This window comes from Physella acuta, unplaced genomic scaffold, assembly GCF_028476545.2.
Source record: "Physella acuta isolate Inbredline_101_S28 unplaced genomic scaffold, ASM2847654v3 ptg000800l, whole genome shotgun sequence".
NCBI classification, from domain to species: Eukaryota; Metazoa; Mollusca; class Gastropoda; family Physidae; genus Physella; species Physella acuta.
The window spans coordinates 243655-271055 of NW_026732318.1; the positions used below are offsets into that span (position 1 = coordinate 243655).

General features: G+C 30.8%; 1 protein-coding gene across 1 annotated transcript in view; it reads left to right on the forward strand.

Moving 5' to 3' along the window:
* Positions 1–26267, forward strand: part of LOC131951114 (uncharacterized) — a 46580-nt gene extending 20313 nt beyond the window's left edge. Inside the window, exons 13-29 of the mRNA XM_059313400.1 lie at positions 12965–13210; positions 13783–14082; positions 14377–14541; positions 14764–14861; positions 15007–15065; positions 15632–15652; positions 15840–16033; positions 16581–16718; positions 16796–16924; positions 17956–18075; positions 18285–18401; positions 18578–18690; positions 19143–19204; positions 19446–19606; positions 20330–20435; positions 25440–25570; positions 25752–26267. Of these exons, the coding sequence (XP_059169383.1) occupies positions 12965–13210; positions 13783–14082; positions 14377–14541; positions 14764–14861; positions 15007–15065; positions 15632–15652; positions 15840–16033; positions 16581–16718; positions 16796–16924; positions 17956–18075; positions 18285–18401; positions 18578–18690; positions 19143–19204; positions 19446–19606; positions 20330–20435; positions 25440–25570; positions 25752–25759 (2168 nt within the window). The 3' untranslated portion in view covers positions 25760–26267. The remainder of the gene's footprint in view (positions 1–12964; positions 13211–13782; positions 14083–14376; positions 14542–14763; positions 14862–15006; positions 15066–15631; positions 15653–15839; positions 16034–16580; positions 16719–16795; positions 16925–17955; positions 18076–18284; positions 18402–18577; positions 18691–19142; positions 19205–19445; positions 19607–20329; positions 20436–25439; positions 25571–25751) is intronic.
* The last annotated feature ends 1134 nt before the right edge of the window (positions 26268–27401 follow it).

Genomic DNA, 27401 nt, shown 5'->3' on the forward strand with positions numbered 1-27401 from the left:
AATGTATTAGAACTTCTTCTACTTGTACCTATTGACAGTACGCTTATGTTCAAACTTTTAAACTCGGACTGTATTAACTTGAAGCAAATGATGTGGATTGATGGGATGTGGATATTAAATGTAGAATTCTTAAGTTTTAAATAGTCAAGTTACTCGTTAGGACCTAGCGAAGAAGATGAGTTTGCCTCTTTTTTGTTTCGGCTTATGAAAGGATAGTGCGGTGAACGTTAAGTGCAGTCACCATTACTTTCTCTAAAGCGAAGCAGGTACTCATCCAGATGCGAAGCGACCCTTCCCGGCGCCCGGGGACAAACTTTCAATTTGGTGCCCCCCTCGGGAGCAAATTTTCAATTTGCACCCCCTCCCCCTTCTTCAAACTTTCGATTTGCATACCCCCCGCCTCAAACTTTCGATTTGCACCCCCGCAAACTATTTATAATGCAAAAATGCAGCTAAAATGCCATTTTAATGTGTTTTTACAAACCCGGGGACATATTTACCCCCCTGCCCCCCCCCGCCCCCCATCGCTACGCCTCTGCACTCATCAGAGCTGGGTGTATTTAAAGACAATCTACCGAATCGAGCCCGAAATCCGAACTCAAGACTTTCAGGCTAACAGTTTAACGCTCTACCATCCCACACATAACGTGACCAAGTTTATAAAATAACTATATAAAGAAAACACAAGATCTCTTATGTATCCATGAAGTAACACAAGAAAGGCTATTGTGCGTAGTAAAATAATAGACTATAGACCAATATTTAAATAACAAAACCAAACAAGATACCTTTATAACTTGGCACCTCCCTTGATGTTGTGGTTGTTTTAACAGTTTCAACGCCATCTCTGGCATCGACACCATCAATACCACAACTAGGCCAAATCTTGACCCTAACCTGCAGCGTACCCAGCAGTGTTAGTGTCGCAACATTTCAGTGGCAGAAAAACTTTAACGTCATCTCTGGCGTCAGCGGGTCGACTCTGTCGTTCAACCCGGTCAGCACGACAGACAGCGGCCTCTACAGGTGTACTTACTACATCAGTAACGGACAGCAGAGTTTTGGGAGTAACCTGTACGAGATAGCAGGTAACAGTAGGCTAGGCCTACTTAAAAACTAAATACCTTTACTTTCCTGAAATTATAAAATTAAATTGTATTGCAAACGACACAAGTAAAAATCTTTTGAATAAGCTTATTTTGTTATTTAGTTCAGAATCATGAAAAGTGACACAAACATGTTTAAATAAGCTCAAAATGATTATGAATAGAGACCTAGCCTCTACCTTTAAGATAGGCTCATATAAAATACATGCATATGATAGACACAAAATACCCAAATATAGAACAATCAGAATAACTTTTTATTAAATAAATATATCAAAAGTATAGTTTTAGTAATATGCTATAAAAAGTTCGAAAAGGGAAAATGCAAATTAAAAACAAATTTACGTTTTATTTTTTTATCTTTTACTGCGCACCTAGCTCAAGCTCGTCTTGAATTTCTCCTTGAGTATAATTCATTTAACTTTCATACGAATAAAATAGTAAGCAAAAACGTTTAAATAGAATTTAAAAAACACCCAGGAGCGACCTATTGTGACGAGCCCAATATAAAGAAATGTTCTTTCGAGTTTGATAGAGACAAATATTTTTTTCAAATGTAAGAGAAGACAAACATCATTGCAAGATTAATAAGGATGTCACAAATACCAGATAGATATTTTATTAATAATTTTTACATTGTAGATGGTTATAATTTTAAGCAGCTTAATTTTTGTTTCAAATTGTATTTAAAAGGTTTTTTTAAATGTAAGTTAACTGTGAGAATTATAAAATTTATGGAGGGGACATAGGAATTAAAAACTGACGACGACGTGTGGTGAAAGTTCCATAGGCTCGGAAGTGGGGAAGTTAGAAATGTATTAGAAAACGAACGTCATCTACCACTTTTACAATTTTGCACAAATTTAGACTCATTCACCTTTAATTTACATTCTCACTTATGCCTGTAATTATTGCTAAATCTAACACTTATTCGCCTATTTACCACCTGCAAATAAATCTCCTTACGTATACTATAAACTAGGATCAGTGACTAATCTACACGCTTACATCCAAAGTCAGTGTCCCTGATGCACCAAACCTTAAGTCAAACAAACCAGGCCCTTATATAGTCAGCAGCTATGTCTACCTGACCTGTGACACCAAATATAACAACGTGGGAGCCTACAATTTCTATAAAAATGGAGTTTTAAAAGTCACACAAAGTTGGAATACTTATAACCTGTAAGTATATGTTTTAATATAATTAACCATCTAATTGTTCTGATCAATCTCTCTCAAAAAAAAACGAGCCAATCAAAATAGCCCCGACTATATTATGTCCCCAACAAAATTACTCCCGACTAAATAGCTCATTACAAAACTATCCACGACAATCTGGCTCCTGAAAATGACACCCGACAAAATAGCTGCAAGAATATGGCCCACGACAAATGGGCTCAATACATTTTGGCTCCCGACAATTTAGTTCCCGATAAATTGACTCCTGAACAAATGAATCTTCATATAATGAGTCCCAAAATATTTGTTCCAGTCTTTTAATATAGACTAAGCCAATGTACCCATAGCAACTCCATTATCACCATAACCTCGGCCTGTTATTAAAAAAGTAAGTTGAGAACAGTAAAAGTCAAATACACATTAATTTATTAAAACTTTATTAAAAAGCAAAAAATGTCAATGTCATGCAAAAATTATGCAGAATAGTTATTGTTTTCATTTCCTCCACCCACTTGTAAGCCTTTATGATGGGAAACTAAGTGTCGGGAGCTGAATTGACGTGATTCATTTGTCGTTGGCTCTTTTGAATGGGTCGATTTGACAGGGTTATTGTGTCTGGGCGTTTATACACTGAAGGTATATTTTCATATATTTCTTTGGTCGTTTTCAAAATATAGAAATTTAAGTTCACTCAAGTGTTAATATATCATGGACGGCCCAGTAGGCCGCATTAGTGATTAGGGTATGTGAATAGATTCTCATTCGTGTCTAATATGTGGGTCCTACCAAACCGTTTTATGCTAAGAGTCGACTCCACTACACACTTACAGACTAACATTTAAATAAATAAAACAGACTTATCAACCTTTTTGTGTTAGCGTGTGTTTGTTACCTTACATACAATTTACCACACCCTGTTAAACCTACACTTGCTATTCTCATATCAACCCGGAAGATTAGTTGATCCGTGAAGAAGGGTAAGGCGCTTGTTTCAATGAGAAGTGGAGGGGGGGGGGTACACTGTGTGACAATATGATAAGCAGAAGCTATGTTTAGTGCAAAAAAGTAAAACTAATAATAAATTGCCCAAAGATTGTAAAATGGAACGAATTCTGTTTCATAAATGTGTAGAAATTAACAACACAGCTTTATTAAAATATTAAATCAAATAACAAAGTGGGATACTAATCACATTTTGATAATTAAACATAAAACATGTTTTCTATTTATTGGAATGTGTTTTGTCGACCCTACCATAAATTAAAAAAGATCTGCTATAAGTAGCGTTTGTTCTGCTTATCAATAATTCATTTTTTTACAATGAACATACAATTAGCAGATATGTGTTTTCATGGACGGTTTTAGAATTGCCGAATTTCAAAAACAAAAAAAGTTTTTCAAAATTAAGTAAAGCCTTTTGTTTACCATCACCCACTACCTTATATAGGAAATGATGGTTAGACAAAAAAAAACCTGGACATCAACCCAACCCATCTCTTCCCCCCCCCCCCCCCCCCTCCAGATAAAAACGCCCCGGAAAAAATGTTTTTGTGAAGATTTTATTCGTCTCTAAATACGTGTTGAAGCTGATCATATTATTTAATGAATAGGTATGAAAAAAGCAGCAATGATAATCCTTTGTTTACATTGTAATTTAGCGATTCGTCGAAAGATCATTTTTTTGGAAACTATACTTGCACGGGTTCAAACTCAAATGGTGAATCTGCGCACAGCAACAGTATTCTCCTAATAATTTTGCGTAAGTTTAAATTTTAATAAAACGAAAATAGGCAAATTTCAGGCAACACATGTCTAACTTCAAAGAAAGTCTTTTATGAGTTAAATATATAATAATTAATTAAAGTCAGTAAATAATACTTGCTATTATCTTTATGCGTTTTGCAAAAAAATATAATTGATAATAAATTTTAAAAGTCTGAGTGATCGGGAGGGTAAACTCATGTTTGCCAACCAGAAAGTCCCAAGCTCGAACCCTCGGGAGGATGAGGGTCCGAAATCAAACAATTTGCCGCCCCTTATGAAACAAGTGGACTCTACTTCACTTGCCCCATAGACCGTCAGGTTTGAAATGGAACTTTACTTACTTTACTTTACTATGATTACCAACTCTGGTTTGCTTTCGGTAGCTCATGTGACAGTGCTGACTCCAAGTTGTAGGCCTATATGTATGTCCTGTCCCTTGGGTCCAACATCTGTGTGGAGAGACGGGGGCTGATACATTGTTAACATCTGGCTATTCTCATCTTACCGCCCAGAACCTTGCGTTGATTTCAAATGCGAAAACCAATGTTCTATTAGAATATGGAGCCATGTTATTTAATTTTAAAGAAAAAATGTTTATGCCAACAAACCATTTAGCAGATTACTAGCAAATTAAAACATCGAATTTCAGGTCCACCAACTCTGATATCAACGAACGATTATCCACAACTAAGTGATGATGTAACATTGACATGTCAACTCCCCATTCAAGTTGTAGGAATTAAATTTACTTGGTTCAAGTAAGGTTAAATCTCAGCGGCGTAGCCTATAGATATTATAAACGTATTTAAGCTTGCATAAAAATATATTTGAAAGAATTAAAAATGCTAACTTTAAGCTAAGACTAGGTATTTAAAAATTAAATTATTAAAATGGTGATGGCTTCTGATTTTTATAGATTTGTCTTTTTTTGTATTATTTTTTATCGACTTATCACTCTTATGATTTCATTTTTTTTCTTCTTTAATTAATAAAAAAAAGTGTTAAGTATTCATGTATACATAACTTAGCATTAATTTGAACAGTCAGTAATTTTTAAACATGATTTTTTTTTCCTTAGAGGTAATAATCTATTAGCTAATGCCTCTGAACAAGTCTACACTTTGACAAATATAAAAGCTGACGATGCAGGAGAATTTAAGTGTTCCTTTGACATCAATGAAGTGAGGGGGCTGCAGAGTTCTGGTTTTATTATAGTTTGTGAGTTAATTATTTGAACTTTAAGAAATATGATTTCACTAATTAAATATGAAATAGTAGGATGCTAAAAAAAGATGAGAAATAAATTATATATATATATATATATATATATATATATATATATATATATATATATATATATATATATATATATATATATATATATATATATATATATATATATATATATATATATATATATATATATATATATAAAGCAAAGTGGCCGCAGGCACTTCAAATTTGGCATGAGTCTGCCTTGGGGCGATAGAACACAAGAGCCGTGGCGGTTGGCCAACAAGTCTACGAAGAGGGGGTAAAAACTGACCTCGACTGACCGGCGCCTTCTATGGGCTATATTACGAAAAAAAAATTTCTCCTACGACTCCCCTTGAAATTTTGTGAGGTGGTAGAACACCTTGGGGTGTCAGAAAAAAACTCGCCACATCCGGGAAAAATCTGCAAATGGGCCAAAACTGAATATCATAATTCCCTATGTAATCTTTGTATTTTATGGGAAAAAGAGGGTAATTTCAAAATAAATATTAGGATACTCAACCTCTTTTTATCTGGCCATTTTATTGCATGCACCTCTATAGATGACTAGGCCGTATGGAAAAACTGTTGGTCAGACTAACCCGAGGGCTAAAAAGTGACAGCGAGTGAAATTCTCATTATATATGATATATATATATATATATATATATATATATATATATATATATATATATATATATATATAAATAAATTGACAAACGATCTCCCTAATATTTTGTGAGGTCGTATACCGACCCCGGAGGATAACAAAAAAACATTATTCCCGTCGAAAAAAACCCTTAGGGTTGTTAGATTTGTCCAGTTGACGTATTTTCTTACAAACAATTGTTTGTGAAAAAGTATACAAAGACATACTTCATTCGTTCAATTTTCAAGGAAGGTAACTTTTTAAAAATAATTATTTTTAGATACAATTGTATACTATTTTAAACATAAACAGAAAATGACGAAGTATAGTATTTGTTGCAGTAAAAAAGTTAGTTGTTAATTAAGGGACGTATCCTAATTAAATAAGTTAATTAATTTTAAAAGTCGATGTAATATAAATTATGAGATATGGGCCTACTGTTCATGAAACCTCTGTAGTTCTCATTCTATTTTAGTCATACATTGCGAACTTTCCAAAATTTTCTCTGAAAACGGACTTTAAACAAGAAACATAAACAACATTTTCTCTAAAATTAGCATTACTGTTTAAATTTAAGCACTCCACACCTTAACCGTCACTAAATAATTAAGTATTCAAATTCTCAAATGTTTTTGAACACCTAAACGAATCTAGGCAGTATGCCTAGTTATAATTATAAATTTTAAAATAACATTAAACTTTGGTTGTTTTTTTTTTCTTTTTCCGGGGTTGGTATATGTTTTAATTCATAAGTCTTATTAAATTTCATTTTAAAAAAAAATCTGCAGTCACTCCTCCAGAGAAACCTTTACTGAGTTTACCATCTGGTTCTTCAGTCAACGTTGGATCTTCCTTCAGCTTTCAGTGCAATGCTAACGACAGTTTGAGATTTGGTCTTCTAAAGTAAGCTATTGAATCCAAAAACTTTTTAAGAGGCCTACATAAGAAATTATAATGCAGTTTTAGACTAAGTAAAAAAAAATAACTCAAAACTAGAAACAAATATTAAAAAATTGTGTTGCCTTAAACTTAAATAGTTATGATTGTATCATTGTAGGGTGTTTCTGTATCAAAATGGTGTAAAAGTTGCTGAGAGAAATGGAAGTTTTGGATATGCCAGGTTCTTTTTACAAAGAACTCTAATGAGAGATTCTGGAAACTACACATGCACTTTTACAAACAAAAGAGGAGAATCAGTCTATAGTGATCCAGGATCTGTTATGGTGAAAGGTACAAACTGGGGTTGATAATTTAAATTACATTTTAGAGTAACAATTTGAAGATGAAATTTTAAAATTAAAGAAGTAGGTCTATATGTATTGATAGTTAATTCACACAAATAAACAACAGTAGATTAAATAATATTAATACACGTAATGATTGTACATGATTAACATATTTTACAAGGTTGGACTGAAAATCAATAAAAATAAAACAGAGGTTATCAAAACTAATAACAATCAGGACATCTTCATACAGCTAAATGGAGAAGGTATATCAGAAATAAACACATTCATGTATCTGGGAAGCATGATCAGTAAGGACGGGGGAGCAGACGAGGACATAAAAGCCATATCAACAAGGCTAGATGGACCTTCAACTCACTGCCCCAGATATGGAAGTGCATAACGGCTTAGCCCTTTCACTCCAGAGTAATTTAAGAATCTTCAACACAAATGACTAGGCAGTATTGCTCTATGGCTTGGAGACTTGAAGGGTTACAAAGGCAAATATAGATAGGTTATAGTTGTTCATAAATAAATGTTTACGACAGGTCCTTAAAATAATATGGCCAGACAAAATATCAAATAAAGACTTGTGGCAAAACACAAAACAACAGAAATAGATAAGGTAATCCAGGCCCGTAAATGGGGATGGATTGGACATACCATGAGAATGTAAGAAGAAAATATTCTAAAGAAAGCTATGAACTGGAATCCACTGGGGAAAAGTCAGTGCGTTGCCCAAAGAGATTATGGAGAAGAACGGTGGACAAAGAGGCAGAGACCACTGGGCTCTAGTGGGCACAGATAAAGGGAGCAGCCCAAAACCGAGTTCAGTGGAGAGGTTTTATTGCAGCCCTTTGCTCCCCATGGACCACAAAGGAATATATATATATATATATATATATATATATATATATATATATATATATATATATATATATATATATATATATATTCTAAATGTTTTATTAAGATTTTTAACATTTTAGTTGTAAATTATTTAAATTTAACTTTCAGATGCTCAAGTGGGTAACTCTTCTTTGCCACAAGCGCCTCAGATAATGTTTAGAGGTGAATATTCTCAAGTGTCACTGTACTGCTCACCTGCAACTTATGGAGAAACCAACTACTGCAGCTTCTACATTAATGGCATCAGGTATTTAAAAAAAAAATTTCTAACAATAGTTAAAAGTATGTTACCTAAATTTTTTTTATTAACAAAATACTCTTTTTAATATGTTAGATTGTTCTGTTTATAAATAATTTTTTTTAAAAATAAGCCATTTTTCTGTGTTAACCTTGATTAAAATATTTTGCCTTTAACAGATATGTTGATGATCAGGACTGTTCAGTGTACTTACCACACTCTGTTGGTGGGTCCTACACATGCACCAGAAATATTTATAACAAAACTGGGCTCATGAGTCCACCAGTGCAAGTCACATTTTATAGTAAATACATTTTTTATCATTATTGCTTTAACAGGAACATATGAAGTTCTATAAGATGTAATATAGAGGTGTAGACCTTTAAACATTTTAACTTACATTATTCTTTCATGTTATTCCAGACAAACCTCGTGTTTCACCAACCACGAACTCCATCTTGAACCAAAATATTGCACTGAGGTGTATCACAGATGTACCTAGTGGTACATACTTCTGGTACAACTGGGATAATTTAGTTTATTCTTCAAACAATGACACATATGAGTTTACTTTAACAAGCAGCATGGCTGGGTCTTACCGCTGTAGAGTTAAAATTAATGAAACTGAAATATGGAGTGAATTTTACCCAATCAGTGGTTTGTATACTATACTGTTTTTTTAATTTTTCATTTATATTTATTTGTGTTACAGAGCTAAATGTATTTTTAAACCTACACTAGCATAAATGTTTATTAATTCACATTTAGAATAATTTTTAATTTAGTGTGAATTTAAATTTAGGTAAAATATACAAATAAACAAAAATTTCTAAAATTTATAGCAATGAATTGGGCTTTTATAAATGTATAACTTTACTATATTTTTTAACCTTTTGTTCTTCTTCCTAATTTTAACCACTTGTACTTTCAGTTTCTCGACCACCTAAACCATCTTTAGACAATTACAACCGGGATTCAGGATTTAGTTTTAATGAGAACAATTCCACAACATTATATTGCTATGCAGGAGATGCTGAAACATATGCATTATATAAGAATGGAATCAAAGTGTCTACTAAACAATCAAGTAACAACTTATTTACAGTAGTTCTTTCTGATTCAGAAAGAGTTATGTATACATGCACTGCATCAAACAGACTTGGTGAAAGTGAAAAAAGTGAACCTGTTTACTTAGGGAAGAAAGGTATGAAGTTTTTTCTTTTACATTTCCTGTTTTAACAATGTGTTTTCTGCATTAACAATTGGTTAGAATTAACTTTTTATAAAAGAATTCTAAGGTTTAATCTCATTTATTAATTATTTAAAATTTTGGAAATAAAAACTTTTAAAAACGTATACATTTACTTCTAATAAAACTTACATTTTAAAAAACGCATTTGTTAATATTTTTATGCTCACACTAAATTTTGGTACACAAAAGAGTAAATAAGAGTAAATAAGATATAATTTTTAAATTTATTATTAAATTTATTTTAATTCATTTTGTTATTCATTTGCTATAGAGACTGTTCATATAACTGCTAGCAGTGAAGTGGCCTCTGTTGGTCAGCCTTTTTCATTGAACTGCAGCGCTAAAAACAACCAGTCATCTGGATCTTACACTTGGGAAATTCATAAGTAATTGTTAAATTACTTACTAAAAGCAAATTAAATTACTATTCTGGCCAATCATTTTTCCCAATGTATAGCCAACAATATTTCATAAAAAGTTAAATAGAAACATTTAAAATGTTTTAAAGCTAATTTCTTAACTAGTAATAACTGTTCTGTCTTATACATTTTTACGAATATATAAATATTTTTGTACAGTAAGTTTAATTTTTTTATAATTCATCTAAAAATTGTCTAAAACTAAACTATTAACTATATGTCTAAAGCATATTAAATAATTTTAGAACTACAGGGATAAATACTTTGATACCCTCTCAAAATCTAACCTTCAATCCACTGACGCAACAAGATGAAGGTGTCTACATTTGTGAATTTACAAAACAAGAGTCAACAGCCAAAGCACGAGATTATTATGTTCTAGCTGGTAAGTCTTGCATTACTTACTTTCTGCTTTCTCTCTTTCTCTCTCTCACAAACCTTTTTTAGCTTGAAAATAAAACATTCAACATTATTTGAGTAAATCATTAATTGTTTTAGAATAAATATATTTTGTCCAATATAATAATTGTTATTAATATAATGATAAATGTGTATATCTAATGCTTAAATTATTCATTTTGCATTTACTTTATAAAATTGTTTTTTTTTTATCAGCATAATTTTTTTATCATTTTCAGTATCACTCCCTAGTGTACCTGAAATCACTCTGAGAAATCAAGCTGGTAGGGGTGAACAAGGATCAATATATTCTAGAGCAGTTGGCGGTGCAACAGTTGCAGAAGCAGACAACATCATAGTGTACTTTGATTGTTATACTGACACTCTTCTAATCAATGCAAGAAATCCATTCCGGTTTGTAGATCTAATAACTTTGTTCACATTCCCCCAGTATTGTATTTATTAACTGTGGTTTTTACAGAACCAAATTATTCCTTGTAATAATTTTTTTTAAAATTTATTTAAAAAAATGTTGTTTCAATATTAGCCTAAAATTACTTTAGTTACTGTTTTATTGACATCTTAACAGCTTCTTATCTTTAAAGAAAAATATAACAGCCATTCAGGTTTGGTGAGTCTTAGATACATCAAATATATTGTTCACTGTAGTTTGTTACTGTGACATCATGTGTGATCAGCACTAAACCCATCGGTTTTTTAATCTACTTGGTACAAGTCAGTTATCCAATAGTTTGTTAGATTTAGGGGTGTCCTCCAGATCACAACCTGGAAATTAACTCACGGCTTTTAAATAAGAAGCATTGTGATTTACTACTTGACCATTTTGTCAATTAATTTGCATAATATGCTTATAAAGTTAGTTGTAATTGAGAGAGTATTGATATACGTGGGATCATGATTATTAATCTTAATATTTTATTAGCTAACATACCTATTTTAAGTGTATGTATTTTGCAATATATTATATTCATTAAACAATTCCTGTTTCAGGCTTTATAAAAATGGAGATGTAGTAAAAAATGTTCCCTATGTGGATGAGCTTTACTTCTCAGGAAAATTTAGCATACAAAGGGTTTATTCAGTGGATGCTAATACTGTATCTAATGAAGGAAACTATACCTGTACAGCACTCAACTCAGTTGGAGAATCTCAGCCATCAAAAGCTGTGTACATTACCAGAAGTTTAGGTGGGCTGTATTTTAATATAAATCTTTTTTTTATATTTTTTTACAAATGTAAAAGAAAAAGCAAATGGAAGATTTTTTAAATTTGAAAACAAGGCTAAAGCTATGCTTTAAGATTCAACATATACAATATTGTTTTCAAACTAAGTTAATAGTTTTAAAAAAAGTGAAAAGATATTTCAATTGTTTATTTTATAATCCATATATTTGCAGGATTTATAAAGCCTCAAGTTACCATGAACAACGTAAATCCACAAGTTGGTGATAACATAACACTTACATGCAACATACTGACACCACAACCAAACTTCATAATAACATGGCAGAAAGATTTCTCAAACATAATGAAAACTGGACCCACTTTGTCCCTCAAATCTCTTACAGTAGAAGATCATGGCTTCTACACTTGCACTTATTCCAATCGTTCAAATGAAGATTACAGCTATTACTGGTTGGAAAAAGTTTCAGACCCAGTTTTTATTTCATGTACGTGACTAATTACATTGATTATATTTATCCAAATCATAATAGAGGCGCGTATAAATTAAATAGACATGCATGAGTTTAAAAAAAAATTAGTGTCTTGTTTGTTATGAATCTATTATGAGTTTTTAAATGTTTGATATTATATTTTCTTAGTGTTACCACCTCTACAACCAATATTATTGTTTAATGCCAACTATCTCGACCTAAAGAACAAATACTATCCTTATGGTGATGGACCAGTCTTTTACACATTTGGTGAAGGAGATACACTACATTTAAAGTAATAATATAGGTGGATAATAAAAATTGCTAAATACTTTTTTTAAATGTTATTTTGGTTTTATAATAGACAAAACAAATATTAAATAAAAAATAAAATAATAAATAATTATTTTATTTTACCAATTATTCTCAGCTCTTATCTTAAATATTATCAGAAAAATGTCTAACTTCTTAATTTTTTAATAGTTGCTTTGTGCAAGTCATGCATATAAATGACTACCAGATTTCTAGTACGAATCAATCACCTTACAACTTTACACTTTATAAAAATCGTCAAATTACTCAGCCTGCAAACACAAATGGCATGTTTACCATTTCTGGACTTACAAAAGGAGACTACAATTTCACTTGTCAAGTTAGCAGAGAAGCACAGCAATCTTTTATGAGTTACCCTCTCTTAGTAAGAATAGCTGGTGAGTATAACAATGTTTTATTTATGATCAATTGATTATCATATTATGTTAATGTGTTATTTTATACAGGCATTAATATGACAATGTAATAATATTTGTTTGTTAAAAGTGCATTTTCATTGACCATTGTGCAAGTAATATAATGATAATTTTTTTTATGTTAAAAATATAATCTTTACATAGATCGACCAACCATTACTTCTTCTGTGCCATCTCCTTCATTGGGTGTTAATCTCACCCTAACCTGCAACACTCTTGTGGAATCTAACAGCATTGAAATTACTTGGAGAAAAAATGGAATCAATATGGGATTGACATCAAATGTTCTCAGTTTAAATAAAATATCTCAATATGATGAAGGAACTTACACATGCCAGCAAAGAAATATGGAATGGACAACACCAATGAGTACAGAATTTATCATTAATTGTAAGTATGTCTGGTATTAAAGGGACAGAGTAGTTGGATGGTTAGAGCTTACAACTTTTAAACCGAAAGGATTTGATTCAGCTTCCTAACTAGAGTATATAGGGCATACTTGAGTCCACCCATCTCTTAATAGCACCTGACTCACATTAGGAAAGCAACTGCATCTAGGAATAATACTTACCACTTTATAAAGAAGTCATTGAAACAGAGAACTCTACTTATCTGCCCCATTTGTCTTGGGCACAAACAGGAATAGATTATGGTTTGATTAATGTTTACAATTTAAAATTAAAATTGCTGAATCTTTAGTATGGCAGTGTAGAATTTAAAAAAAGTAATCTTAAAAACTCTGCATTAAAAAAAAAAAAATTCATTTAAATAGAATCAGATGAATAAAAAAGTGAAAAAGGTTTACATGTATATTAACCTACATCCAAAGTCATAGTTTCATTTTAGTTGAATAATTACATTTTAAAATAATTCTGTGATTAATTTAAAATTGTCTATGTGCATGCTTTTTTGCTATCCATTATTTATAATTAAAAATTATCAATGCTAAAATTCATCTATAGTTGGACTATCACCTTCCAAGCCACAAATTTTCATCACTGCCAATACACCAATACAAGCTGGTTCATCTTTTGCTATCTACTGCCTTTCTACTGGTAGTCCAGTAGTTTCTGCAACTTTCTACAAGGATGGTCAGATAATTTTTAAAGCAACTGGTGGCTATATAAGTGATGCAGGACAGACTGCATTCACTTATCAAATTTCACTAGCAGCTGCTACCAACTCAGGAATCTATTCGTGTACTGTTAGAAACAGCCTCAGTGTTTCTCAGATTAGTGAGAGCTTAAATTTGAATGTGATTGGTGAGTTATAACTTTTTATAATTTGAAAAAATAACTCAAATTACTTCATACAACTGTATTTTAGTTTTAGACCTTACAATATAGTAATTTTACAAAATATACAAAATTAATATTTTGTTATTTTAAAAGCACCACATATCTCTATACTTCCACTTAAAAGTTCACTCTAGCCCTCTAACTTTAATCTAGGTTTTAGGTCCCAAATTTTCTTTTAAAAATACTTAAAACAACACATTGATTCTAATGTTATTAATACTTCTTTCTTATTTAAGTATTAATTTTTAATGATTACAGATGATATTGGCTGCAGTCCAGGCTTCTATATTTCTGTGACTGGAAATTGTCAGCCATGCCCATTTGGTTCTTACCAGTCAAACAGTAATCAGATGGATTGTGTCCACTGCCCTGGCAACTTGTTCACTCTTGTAAGAGCTGCTTCTGATATTGCCCAGTGTGAAGGTATAACCAATAAATTTTTCAATACCTCTGTAATAACAAAATTCACTTTTTTTTCAATTCAAATCAATGTATAATCACATAATGCAATCAGTGTATACTCATAAATAAACAATTCTAAACAATTTTAAACATGTTTAAATTAAAAACCATTCTGAAATTTCACCAATATTTTAACTGATGTTAATATTTTACTTACTATCCATAAAATGATTGTTTATTTAGCTGTTCCAGCAGAAAAACTTCTATATTTGAGAATTACAATAAACAAAACATACAGCTCATTGTTTGATGCTGAAACAAAGGAGTCTGTGAAAACTAATGTAAGCTATGCCTAAATATAGAATCAGCATGCATTGATCCTTGGTGCTTTTGTTTTAATTTTAAAGTAAAATTTCAGTTATTTTTAAAGGGAATGCAATTTAATTGTTGTTTCTGCAATTACTTATATATTGATTTTCATTTTAGTTGAATGATAGATTTCTTTACATCAAAAATGTTGTTGGTGTTCTAATTTATAATGTTAGGTAAGTATTGAAGAAATATTGTTGTTTTGAATTTTCATATAGACATGTGTTGTCCTCACTAATACGATATACAGACTTGTCAAATTTTCTAAGAAATTAAATTTATGATACATTTTTAAAAAAATGTTTCTAATGCTTTGTAAAGAGGATCATTACTTGTATTGAATATCTCTCATTATATCAAAACTATTTAATTATTAGTTATACCAAAGGAATGACACAAAAATAACATTTTGAGTTGAAAATTGTATCATGGATAGAATTTGAGCAAATGTTATCTCAAATGAATGAAATTAAATGAAAAAATAATACTTTTTGTTAATAATAAGTATATTATCTGCTGGTTTCACCACTCTAAATCTGACCATAGTTTCAATCCTAGCAATAATGTAAGAAGAAAAAATAACCAACTTTACATAACACTGAATTAATCTGTCAGTAAACAAAATAGTATTTAAAAAATCTAATTATTAGCCACATACTTTTGCATACGCAAATTATTTATGAAACTCTTTTATATTTTAAACTACCCTTATTTTATTTCTTAATTTTTTTTTTCTTTGTAGTTCTGGTGCAGATGTTGATGAGTAAGTATAAGTCTTTTTTTTTTTATTTAATGCATGACATAAAAACTGTACATTTGAGTTTTTAGTTATCAAATTTGATTGTGTTTGCTATTGTTAAGTGCATAATACTAATAAATACTAACATAATTTTCATAAATATGTTTCAAATTATATAGAAAAGATTAAAATGAATCTTTTTTCTCTAAAGGACAGCAATAACAGCTGCACTTGTAGCCAGCACTGGTGTGCATTCTAACCTGTATAACAGTGTGGGTGCTGAGATCTACAGGAAATACTATAACACACCTACAACAATTGACATCAGTGGTCAAAGTGTTGCTGTAAAAACTGTGAACATGTTTAAATCAGAAAGTGATTCATCTAATTTTGTCAATCCTGTTGGTGAGGATTTTTTATTCATAAATATGAACTCTACTTCACTTGCCCCATAGACCGTCAGGTTTGAAAAAGAAACTTTACTTTTCTTACTTTATGAAGTTTATAGTTCTTTATAGTACTGCCCATAAACCCTGAGTTTAAACCTTGTGCAGATGAGGCCCATCAGCTGGCGGCAGCAATACATCTAGGAGCAAAAACTCCAAAATTTAAAACAACAATTGCATAGCACATTGTTCTTGGGTAAACAAAAGCTATGGAAGCAAAATCCAGAAAGAAAAGCAGTGTGACATCTGAGTAAAAAATTATGGTGCAAAACATGTTGAAACGTAATAATTCAATTGCGTGGGAGTAAAAATCCCCATTTTAATTATGAATAAGAAAAAAGAAGAGAAGAGAGGCCAATCAAAATCTTCATTGCCAAACAATTAGAAACTCTCTAAACTACTGTTTATTTAATTACAAAACATGCTTTATTTTTATATCTTGCCTACTATCTTGTATACATGTTTTAAGCTGTTAACATATCTCACAAATAACCTTTGTTACACAGATATAGATGAATGCAGTTTAACACTAAGGCCATGCGGCCCCTATGAGAGCTGTGACAATGTCAATGGAGTGATAGGCAGCTTCACTTGTACCTGTATTACAGGATTTCAACGTTCAACATTATTGAGTCCTTGCTCAGGTAAAAGCTAACTGATGATAAAACCTAAAATATCTATTTTGAAATGCTTTGATAATCAATTACACATTTGTTTTCAGATGTGAATGAATGTCGACAACCCAACCTTTGTACTGGAAGTTTTGAACAGTGTAAAAACTCAGTAGGAAGCTACACATGTGATTGTATTGATGGCTATACAAGAAGGGCACCACAAGATCCATGCTCAAGTAATACAGTTACCTTAATCTTATCAATTTAGTTATATCAAAACACTTTTAACTGTTCCATATATATATATATATATATATATATATATATATATATATATATATATATATATATATATATATATATATATATATATATATATAAATATATATATATATATATATATATATATAAATATATATATATATATATACATATATATATATATATATATATATATATATATATATATATATATATATATGTATATATATATATATATATATATATATATATAAATATATTTGCACCGCAAATATTTTTTAAAATCAATAACAGTTTAGAAGCCAGCTACTAAATGTCCTCTATGTTTACTTTTATCTATAATCCGTCCGGCATCCTTTGACGCCCCGACAGGGTGTTATTTGGTGCCCCGTGCCTTCTCGTGTTCATTATGGCGCCTACGTTTGTTTAAGTGAGCGCATAAGACTAGGAATAAGTTGGGGTACTATAGTCGTTAACTAAGTTGAATCAGGCGGTTCTGCTGGCACATCAGCATGGTGCGATTTGGCACCGCGGGCTAGACTGTGAACACTTTGCATTTATAATTGCGCTTATATTTTCTTTGTGTTTGTGGTTGGTTTGTGTTTGCATTTGTTTTTGTGTTTTCGTTTGTGTATGTTTTTGTGTTTGTGTTATATTTGGGTTTATTTTTGTGTTTTGAATAAAGAAAGTCAAGTTTATGTATTCTTTATTTTAATTAACTTTCTATTGTAGTTTAAATACAAAAATTAACATTTGAAAAAAAAAAACATTTATTAACAACAGATTTTAGATTTTCTTAACAGATATCAACAAGTGCTCCAGTAACTCTTGCAACTCAAATAAAACTTGCAACAATAGAAAATTTTAATGATCTTTATTAAAATTAATTTACAATTATTTTCAAAATTTTAATATTAATCCATTCTTACAATGAATTATTCTAAATGTAGTAATTGTACAAATAATACATTTTTAAAATTATATATATTTTTATATTCTTTCACAGATATCAATGAGTGCTTTAGTAACCCTTGCACATCAAATAAAATTTGCAACAATTCCATTGGTTCCTACACATGCAATTGTCCAATGGGATATTCATTGGCAGCAACTGGAAACTGTGTTGGTATGTTTTTAAAAATAAAAAAAAAATATTTATTAAAAAACAAAGCTACTAAAAGTTATGCACTAGCATTTTTTTTACTATAAAACTGTTGTGCTTAGTTTTTCACTATAATTCTACATATCTGTCAGCTGCCTCTTCAAAACTATTGGTTTATATTAGTTTTTTTGTTGCTGTAAATATTATCTTAATATGATCTCTAAATTGTTTAGATGTTGATGAATGTGCAACAGTAAAACCATGTCATCAAAAATGTACTAATAATCCTGGTGGATACACTTGTTCTTGCTATGATACTTTCACAATGACCAGCAATGGTACTTGCACATGTAGGTTCATGTTTTCTTTCTTATAATAGCAATTCAAAATTAATAATGTTCATTTTAAGATTTAAATAATCTTTTGAACTTCATCATTTGTGCTTTTTTATATGTTATACCAATATTTAATTTTATTGTTTTAATGATTCAAACAAACATATTTTTAAAATTGTTTTTTTCCCCAGTGATTTATTCAAAGGTGTTGGAACTTAAGTTCCCATTGTTTGTTCCACCAGACATATTATTTGTTAACAACTCAGAAGAATACAAAGCAATCATAAAGGAATTGCAGGGTGCAGTAAGTGTCTTGAATACTCAATTTATAGAAAGAACCTATTTATATTATGTATTAAATGTCTATGTCTAGAAATTATATATTTTAATGTTATACACTTTGTTATTGAAGGGACGGAGTGGTCTAGCGGTAGAGAGCTGGACTGCTAACCCGTAAGTCTCGAGTTCGAGTCCGGTTTCGTAGACCGTCCCTGAGTCCACCCAACTCTGATGGGTACCTAACTCACATTAGGGAAAGTAAAGGCGGCTGGGCATAGTGCTGACAACACTATCTCTTCACATGCCGAGGTCACAGAAACAAGTGAACTCTACTTCACTTGCCCCATAGACCGTCAGGTTAGAAAGGGAAACTTACTTACTTTGTTATTACTTAGTATTAGGATTATAGATATCATTTGCATAAAAACTTATGTTATGTTAAACAATTTTGCACATAATTATCCTGTATTTATTTAGATGAAAAACCAACTAAGTAAGATGGTTACAGGTTTCTTGGATTTTGTTGTGAAAAATATAAGGTAGAATTATTTAAGTTCACAATTTTTTTTTATAATTGAAGTACAGCATTAAGGTATGTTAATAGTAATATATGAATACTCTTTTAAAATTGTGGAATTAATTTGTAAATGCTAATATATTAATCAATTTGGTTTTTTTAAAAACATTACAATAATGTGCTGATTCCATTGTATTCATCACTTCTAATTTAATTATAAAATAAAAATATAGTGCAAATTTGTAAACATTTGTTTATTTTAGAAAAGGCAGTTTGATTTTTGTGGCTGAAGCAATCATAGATAAAAGTGTCAACACAAACCCTGCTGGTGAATTTATCAAAGCTCTGACTAAGCTCAACATGGATCTGGTGACTGTCAATGGCACATACCAGATTAATGCAACAATCACAATTAATAACTTTGGTAAGTTTTCATGATTATTCTCTGTGAAATTATAACTAGTTTAAAGATTTCAGTTTGTATGTATTTTTTTTCAAATAGTAAAATCTGACACGACATGACTATAATAATAGGAATAATTTGTGTCCAGAATTGGAGGCACCTCAATTATTTTACAAAAATATAGATATTCGATTCCCTGGTTTAGTGTGTGGTTCTGGTTCAAACACTGTTCATCGTGTTAAAAACTGCCTTAAAACTGAAAGTAGAAAATTGCTAGTTTGCATTAAAACCGACTTGGGAGACTGGTGAATAATAGTGTTTTCTAGCAGTGTTTTCTAAAAATCAAAGATGAGAGTTAGATGTAATAAACAAAGAGTATGATTATTAAGGAATGTAACATCTAAATACTGCTATATAATGTGTTTGATAATACAATCTATATGAATGTTTAAAATAATAAGGACATTGATGTATTAACTAGAAATATGGTTACACTTGCAGAAATACAAAATTACCAACATTTGTGAAGTAGAGGAAAATATTCTTTATTATAGAATTGTGATTCAAAAATAGCTGTAGCATCAGATGTACTATTTATAAACTATACTTTGGCTCATTATTTGTATTTAACGATAGTGTCGCTGAAACTTATAATAATTATATTAATTTATTTTCTTAATCTAAAAAAATTGTTATGACCATGACAAAACGTTCTAAAATATTCATATATTTTATTTTACAAAGTGATTACAAATGAAGTTAGCCAGTGTGAAGCAAGGTCAAAGGTCGACCCCTGCAGTGATGATGAGATATGTGTTACTGCCAGTGATGGTGTGGCAGTTTGTAAACAGTAAGTGAATTATAAAAAAAGAACATGACAAATATTTAATTTGATTAGAGAGGTTGAGCAGATAGTGACGTGCAAAAGAATTGAACTTCCCTTTCCTGTCTAGTAAACTATAATCATTAAAATTATAATATTAAAATAAAAATACATTAAATAAGAACACATTACAAATTCATTCTAAAATGTAATAATCTAGAAAAAAAAAAGTGGTTTTATTGTGTACCAATACCTAAGTGGGGATGTTAGTGATGTTCACCCACTGGGGTTTAATTGTTAAGGGGCACATCTGAAAGATAACAATGAACACATGTAATATGTTGAATAGCCCATATTTGACGCACTTCATTGCATGCTGCAGAGTGTATACTCAGCGTATCACGCACTTCGACCCACAAGCTAAACATGCTTTGCAGTGATAGATTACATCAATGCTTATGACAACGCCGTGAAAAATAGTTTCAACGATAAAAATTAAAACGACAATGCAAATGACGACGAGGTAGCAGTAGGGGATTAAGTGAGGAGGTGAGAGTGCTGCAACCGGGGGCCCCCGATTTTTAGGGGCCATTGAGATCAATGTCGTCAGATAGCAACAGATCGCGTTAAGTGTTGTTAACAAAAATCTAAAAAAAAATAATACCGTATAGGGTCTTCACTGTAAATTAGTTTTCACTCGCAAACATTCAATCTACCAGCATTTTAAGATACCCTTGCAATCAATGAAAATTTGTGACCGTGTTTAAATTGGGTTAAAATGATAAGCCATTTAATTTACCAAAAGAGACAAAACTATGTGTTGTTCCCCATGAAAAACTTTAAAACTCCCCTCCCCTTTAATGTTTTTTAATACTAGAGAGCAAACCAATTTTTTTTTCTACAGCTTTATTGAGGTGCATTCGAATATGCATTTCCACTTTTTAAAAAATTGGTTATTTTGTTTGGTAACTATGACAATGGCGGCAATCTTGAATATTAACCACTTAGTAGGATTTCCTACTATGAATTCATAATCTTCTTCCATATTTTTGGTACTCAGCTAAAAAATTTAAATGTAGATCTTCAAACAAATTTCTTATGAATGTTTAAATTTTAGATCTGGTAAAAACACTAAATTTTTGGGAGTTTTGGGTCATTAAATCAAGTGTTTTTGACGGAACCACTATATAAAAATTCATAAGAAATTAGTTTTAAGATCTGAACTTATGATCTCCTAATTTTATTTTTTATATTCCGTATATAGAGAAAAAATCGCACTCCCCCAGTGCGCCGCCCTTGTTGTAAATATATATATATATATATATATATATATATATATATATATATATATATATATATATATATATATATATATATATATATATATATATATATATATATTTACAACAAGGGCGGCGCACATATATATATATATATATATATATATATATATGGTGACAGGACAAATGATCTCAGGACAAATGATCTCAGACAAAATATCTCAGACAAAATATCTCACGGACAAATGATCTCAAGACAAATGATCTCAGGACAAATGATCTCAAGGACAAATGATCTCACGGACAAAAGATACCAGGACAAAATATATCAAGACAAATGATACCATGGACAAATGATCTCAGACAAAATATCTCAGACAAAATATCTCACACCTAAATTTTAATAGTGTATTGGATGATTTTAATTGATCTGAATTTTTTTTTTGTTGACTGTCTTATGGTTTTGTTTACTATTTTTAATATTGTTTATAGGCCTATATAATAATTGTAAGCAACGTTTGCCGTATAAAATAGTCATATTGCACTAAACATTTTAAGGTTAGTATTAGTAATATAGTATATCAAGATTAAAGAAATAATTTCGAAAGACTGCGTAGGTGTGCTTGACAAACGTGAGACAATCCTACCACGTCAGGTGGACGAAACTAGATCACAGAGGATGGAATAACAATAAGGACACACCTTTGTATCAAGGTTTGATGGTAGAGACATGCCAAAGGGAAAGACATCCGCCCTCCATGGACAATACGACTAGCATATAACGTCCATTGTTATGCGTCGGTCACACCTTAGTGATCAGGTGACTAATGCTTTTTTAAATGACAGCGGTCATCGCGGAGCTAAGTATGTCGTAGTGTGCATCAAACAAACCAGTAGTAATGGTGATTGCTTTGCTATGGTCTCTTACCATACCTCGCAGAAAGGTATTTGGACATTAGTTTCTGGTGAATTTATGTTTGCCATAAACAGGCAAAGAGATTTGGAAATGTGAAATTAGGACATGTCGAGCAAGAGTTCACACAATAGATGATCACATAGTATTAGAGACGTGTGATCATAACGATGTACCTACCAGAAAAGAAACTTACACGTTATGTTTGTGTTGATGATGTAATAAAAACAATAGTTTAACGTTACGAACCTTCAGACACAATCACATTTTTGAAAGATATTTCGCGTGATATGAACATTAATGTTGTATAAATAACTTTACTTTATTTGTTTTATTCATTATCATTTATCAAACTTTTCAGGCTAAAAGAGTAAGTTTGTTTTAATTTTTACTTTTCAAATCAAATTCTACTACAATTGCTTAATACACCTTTTGATGGTTTGTTAGGTTTCACTAATTCATTTTATTCACAATTATTATACGTAAAAAAGTAAACAAAACCATATTAACAGTCAATAAAAAAAGTTCAACTAAAATCATCGTAAATACTATTAAAAATTCGCTGTGAGATATTTTGTCTGAGATATTTTGTCTGAGATCATTTGTCCATGGTATCATTTGTCCTGATATATTTTGTCCTGGTATCTTTTGTCCGTGAGATCATTTGTCCTTGAGATCATTTGTCCTGAGATCATTTGTCCTGAGATCATTTGTCCGTGAGATATTTTGTCTGAGATATTTTGTCTGAGATCATTTGTCCTGAGATCATTTGTCATGGAACCATATATATATATATATATATATATATATATATATATATATATATATATATATATATATATATATATATATATATATATATATATATATATATATATATATATATATATATATATATACACATATATACACATATATACATATATATACATATATATATATATATATATATATATATATATATATATATATATATATATATATATATATATATATATATATATATAATGTTTACATATATACATAGGCTATAAATAGGTGCCACAAGAAAATTTCAGCCAGCCTTACTCAAGCTTAATCCGCCCCTGCGAAGTAGAACCCCTCATTAGACCTATACTTGTCAAACAACCATTTTCTATCAGGCATCTGTTCAGGGGGGGGGGGGGGGCGAAGAAATAGAAAGATTTATATAGAAAATATATAGTTTAGCCAATGTCTGCCCCCTCTGCGGAAATTATGTCTGCCTCCCTGCCACCATCCCGAATGTCTACCTCCTCCGCGGAAATTTATGTCAGCCACATGAAAATCAATGTCCAATACCCTGAATCCCACATGACATAACTTTTACTCACATCCATGCAGAAAAAAACCCATTAGAAATTGTAGACCCAAAAGGCCTACAATCCAGTAAGATCACATCGTAAATAATTTCACAGTTATGTTCCCAGCTGGTAACATTCCCATGAAGGGTGTCAAAACTTTAATATTTTTGAGTTTTAAAGACAAGGTTTTACAACAGGGTAGAAAAGGGTAATGTGTAATAGTTGTTTATATACCATGGCTTGTAAAGTGGTTTCAATATAATTCTTTGCATAAAAAACCCATATTTACAAACTATTTAATAGCTTTTAGAATGTTTCAGCCTGATTTACCCACGTTTTCTTTAACTTGCTTTCGCGTCTGTTTGTTTGTTTGTTTGTTTGGTTCTCCAATCAAATCTTGCGATCGAAATTTCGGGCACTTCCCAGTTAGCTAGCGCGCTGAAATTTTCAGGGAAGCTTTGTTTCCGATGACAATAGAATATTCAATTGTTATTATTACTAAATTGATCCATGGAAACATTTTATATTTCATTTTAGACCACTATATATTTGTACAAAAAACGTGGGAAAAGGGACATAACCCAGTAATTGTAATTTGATGAAAACAAGGTTCGATACTCTTCCTCTTTTGGCTTACTGAGTAGTGGTCACACGGTGTTTGTGTACAAACAACCGGAACGTAACAACTGGTGGCCATTATGGGGGAGACGATATGGTCGAGTGGTTGGGCACACGATTGCTAACCCACTCGACACGGGTTCAAGGCACGTGTTTTTTACGAGTTGTCTTCGTTTACCCCCCAAAAAAAAGTGAATGCGAAAAGATAAAATCGATAGCAAGATTTTAATGCAAACAAACAGACAAAGACTAAAAAGTAGAAAATAATTATCATTAAACAAGTTTTTAAAAACCCACGTTTTCTGATTGAACTAAAAAGTAGAAAATAAATGCTATACATCACAATAATGCAAGAGATCACTCTACTATAAGCGATGAAAAACGTGGGGCGCCGTGATTTTTTTACAGTTTCTAATACTGTTGACTTTCTACAAGCTCCCTAATAAAAGTCAATAGTATTATCTAATCAATAGTAATATAACTTTTACATCTTATATTAACAATGACCGATAAAAAACTTTTACTTCGGCGCCCCCACGTTTTTCATCGCTTATAGTAGAGTGATCGCTTGCATTATTGTGATGTATAGCATTTATTTTCTACTTTTTAGTTCAATCAGAAACGTGGTTTTTTTTTTAAAACTTTTTTAATGATAATTATTAAAGATTTCAAAGCATTGAGAACTGCTTATTTCTTAAATAAAATATTATCTTTTATGTTTTTATATGAAATTTAGTGTATAAATGCTACATGCATTTATTTTAAAATATCAAAATTACGTTTTAGTGTCAACAAGAGAAAGTAGGCTATCTTGTTTCTTATTTGGTTACATAAAAAGCAGGAGTTGTTTAATAATTGATAGACGTGCCTATTATTATCTTTACATTTTGTATCACAGATACATTGAAAAAGAGACAAGAGACAAGCAAATTGGAATTGGAGTTGGTGTTGGAGTGGGTGGCTTAATAATTATATCTATTATTGCCACTCTTGTTGTTAGACATAAACTCAAGTCCAGGAAATATCAAGGTAAGCAGTAGCATTATTCATTTATGCTTATAATAGAGACCGATGTTCAACTCTTAAAACATCTAATTTAGGATTTGATTACATTTTAACTTATATATCTTGCGTAAAAAAAAATTAATATGATTATTATTTTGTTATTTCTCCTGTTAATTATGGTATTTAAATGTGTTTTCATTTACAGCTGATTAAAATGAAAATGCCATGTGTTGGTCCTTTCGTGGTGGTTTTTAAGGATTCATCATTTGAAAATAGAAAAGAAAGTGAAACCAAGAAACACATCTAATCTTATTGTATTCTACATAAAGATTAATATTTATATCTAATTATTACATTATAGAGGTTTTTTTTGTGTATAACAAGTTTTAACTCTGCCCTTTTAATTTAGATTTGAAGTATGTTCATTTTTTACAATTCACATCAGCTTACCTATCACTATGTTGACTTGAATACATCAACAATGAAACCAAGTACAATGCATATTGCTTCCTTTATTCAACAGTAAAAAGTATCAAATGTTATTCTATATCCATGTTCCGATACAGCAGTATCATATTATCATTTGTGTTTTTTTCTCTAATTATTTTGTACTGAACATCCATCTAAACATATCTTGTCGTAATGCGTTTTAGTTTGAAGTCGTGATTGTTGTATATAACACTAAATACATATGAAGACATGTAACATTTTCTACTTTTCTATAGCCTTTAATATTTTTAATAAAGAAATATTTTAAAACATAGCATTTTATTTTTCATTTTTGAATTTTTCGTCTCTAAATTTCGTAAACATTTTTAAACACTTTTATAAGAAGTCTATTTCATATGGCGTCTAGACCGCACAATATTTTTAAAAATATTTTGTTATTCAACAAAAAACTTTCGGTCAATTCAAGACTGAGATCAAGATTGATTACTCTTCGTGGCATGGTAAAAACGGGCCTTTTTTATAGGTGAGCGGGAAAAAAAACTGAGGGAAAACCAATACAAAACCTATTTATTTGAACTGAAGTTAGATTTAGTTACCTTTCGACAAAATTAGAAGTACAGAAATTTCAAAATAAGTAATAAGTTAATGCGCTTATAGTAAATTACTTGTCTGTTTTATGTGAGTCAAATTAAGGGAAAAGGCAGCAAAGTCCTTAAGTACATGATTTAGAAATGCAGCTGTAGATAAACTTAAATGATCGTCGCCCCGGGGCGGACGACCTCCTATCACTCCCATATCTACAATACTACTAGTATTTTGTAGCGTAACCTACCAAATTAAAAAGTTGTATGTTAGTTGTCTTCCCCAATAAATCGATGGTCTCGGTTGATTTAACAGTCGTAAGCGCTACTCTTCGACCATTGGTACGGTTGCAACGATTTCCAGACGCTGATAATCCCATTAAAAAGTTATTTTTTGTTTATTTTAGTACATTTCTTTCCCTTCTTTTTTTTTACTTGTTCGTATACAGAGTAGGCCTATAGAGAAAGTATTGTAATCGTGTACCAAATAAACCGGGAGTGATCTCCCCTAAACTTTCTCGAATATTCTAATATAACATTACGTGGGATGTCAACTCGGAATATAGACATGATTTTTGTTTACTTAAACTTTTAAAAATAGAATAAAATCTAGTAGAAAAAAAAATTGCGCACCAAGCGAGCACCAAAACCAAATGTGCGTAATAGTGCGCAATATTATTAGTACTTTATAAATTTACATGCGTTTTTTGAGAAATCGGAAATAGCGTAAATTAGTACTTCCGGTCAACGGAAATTACTCAAAATTTAACAGAAGGTAGAGAATTAGATCTTTTACTTACATGTGAAATTTCATTTATCTATCT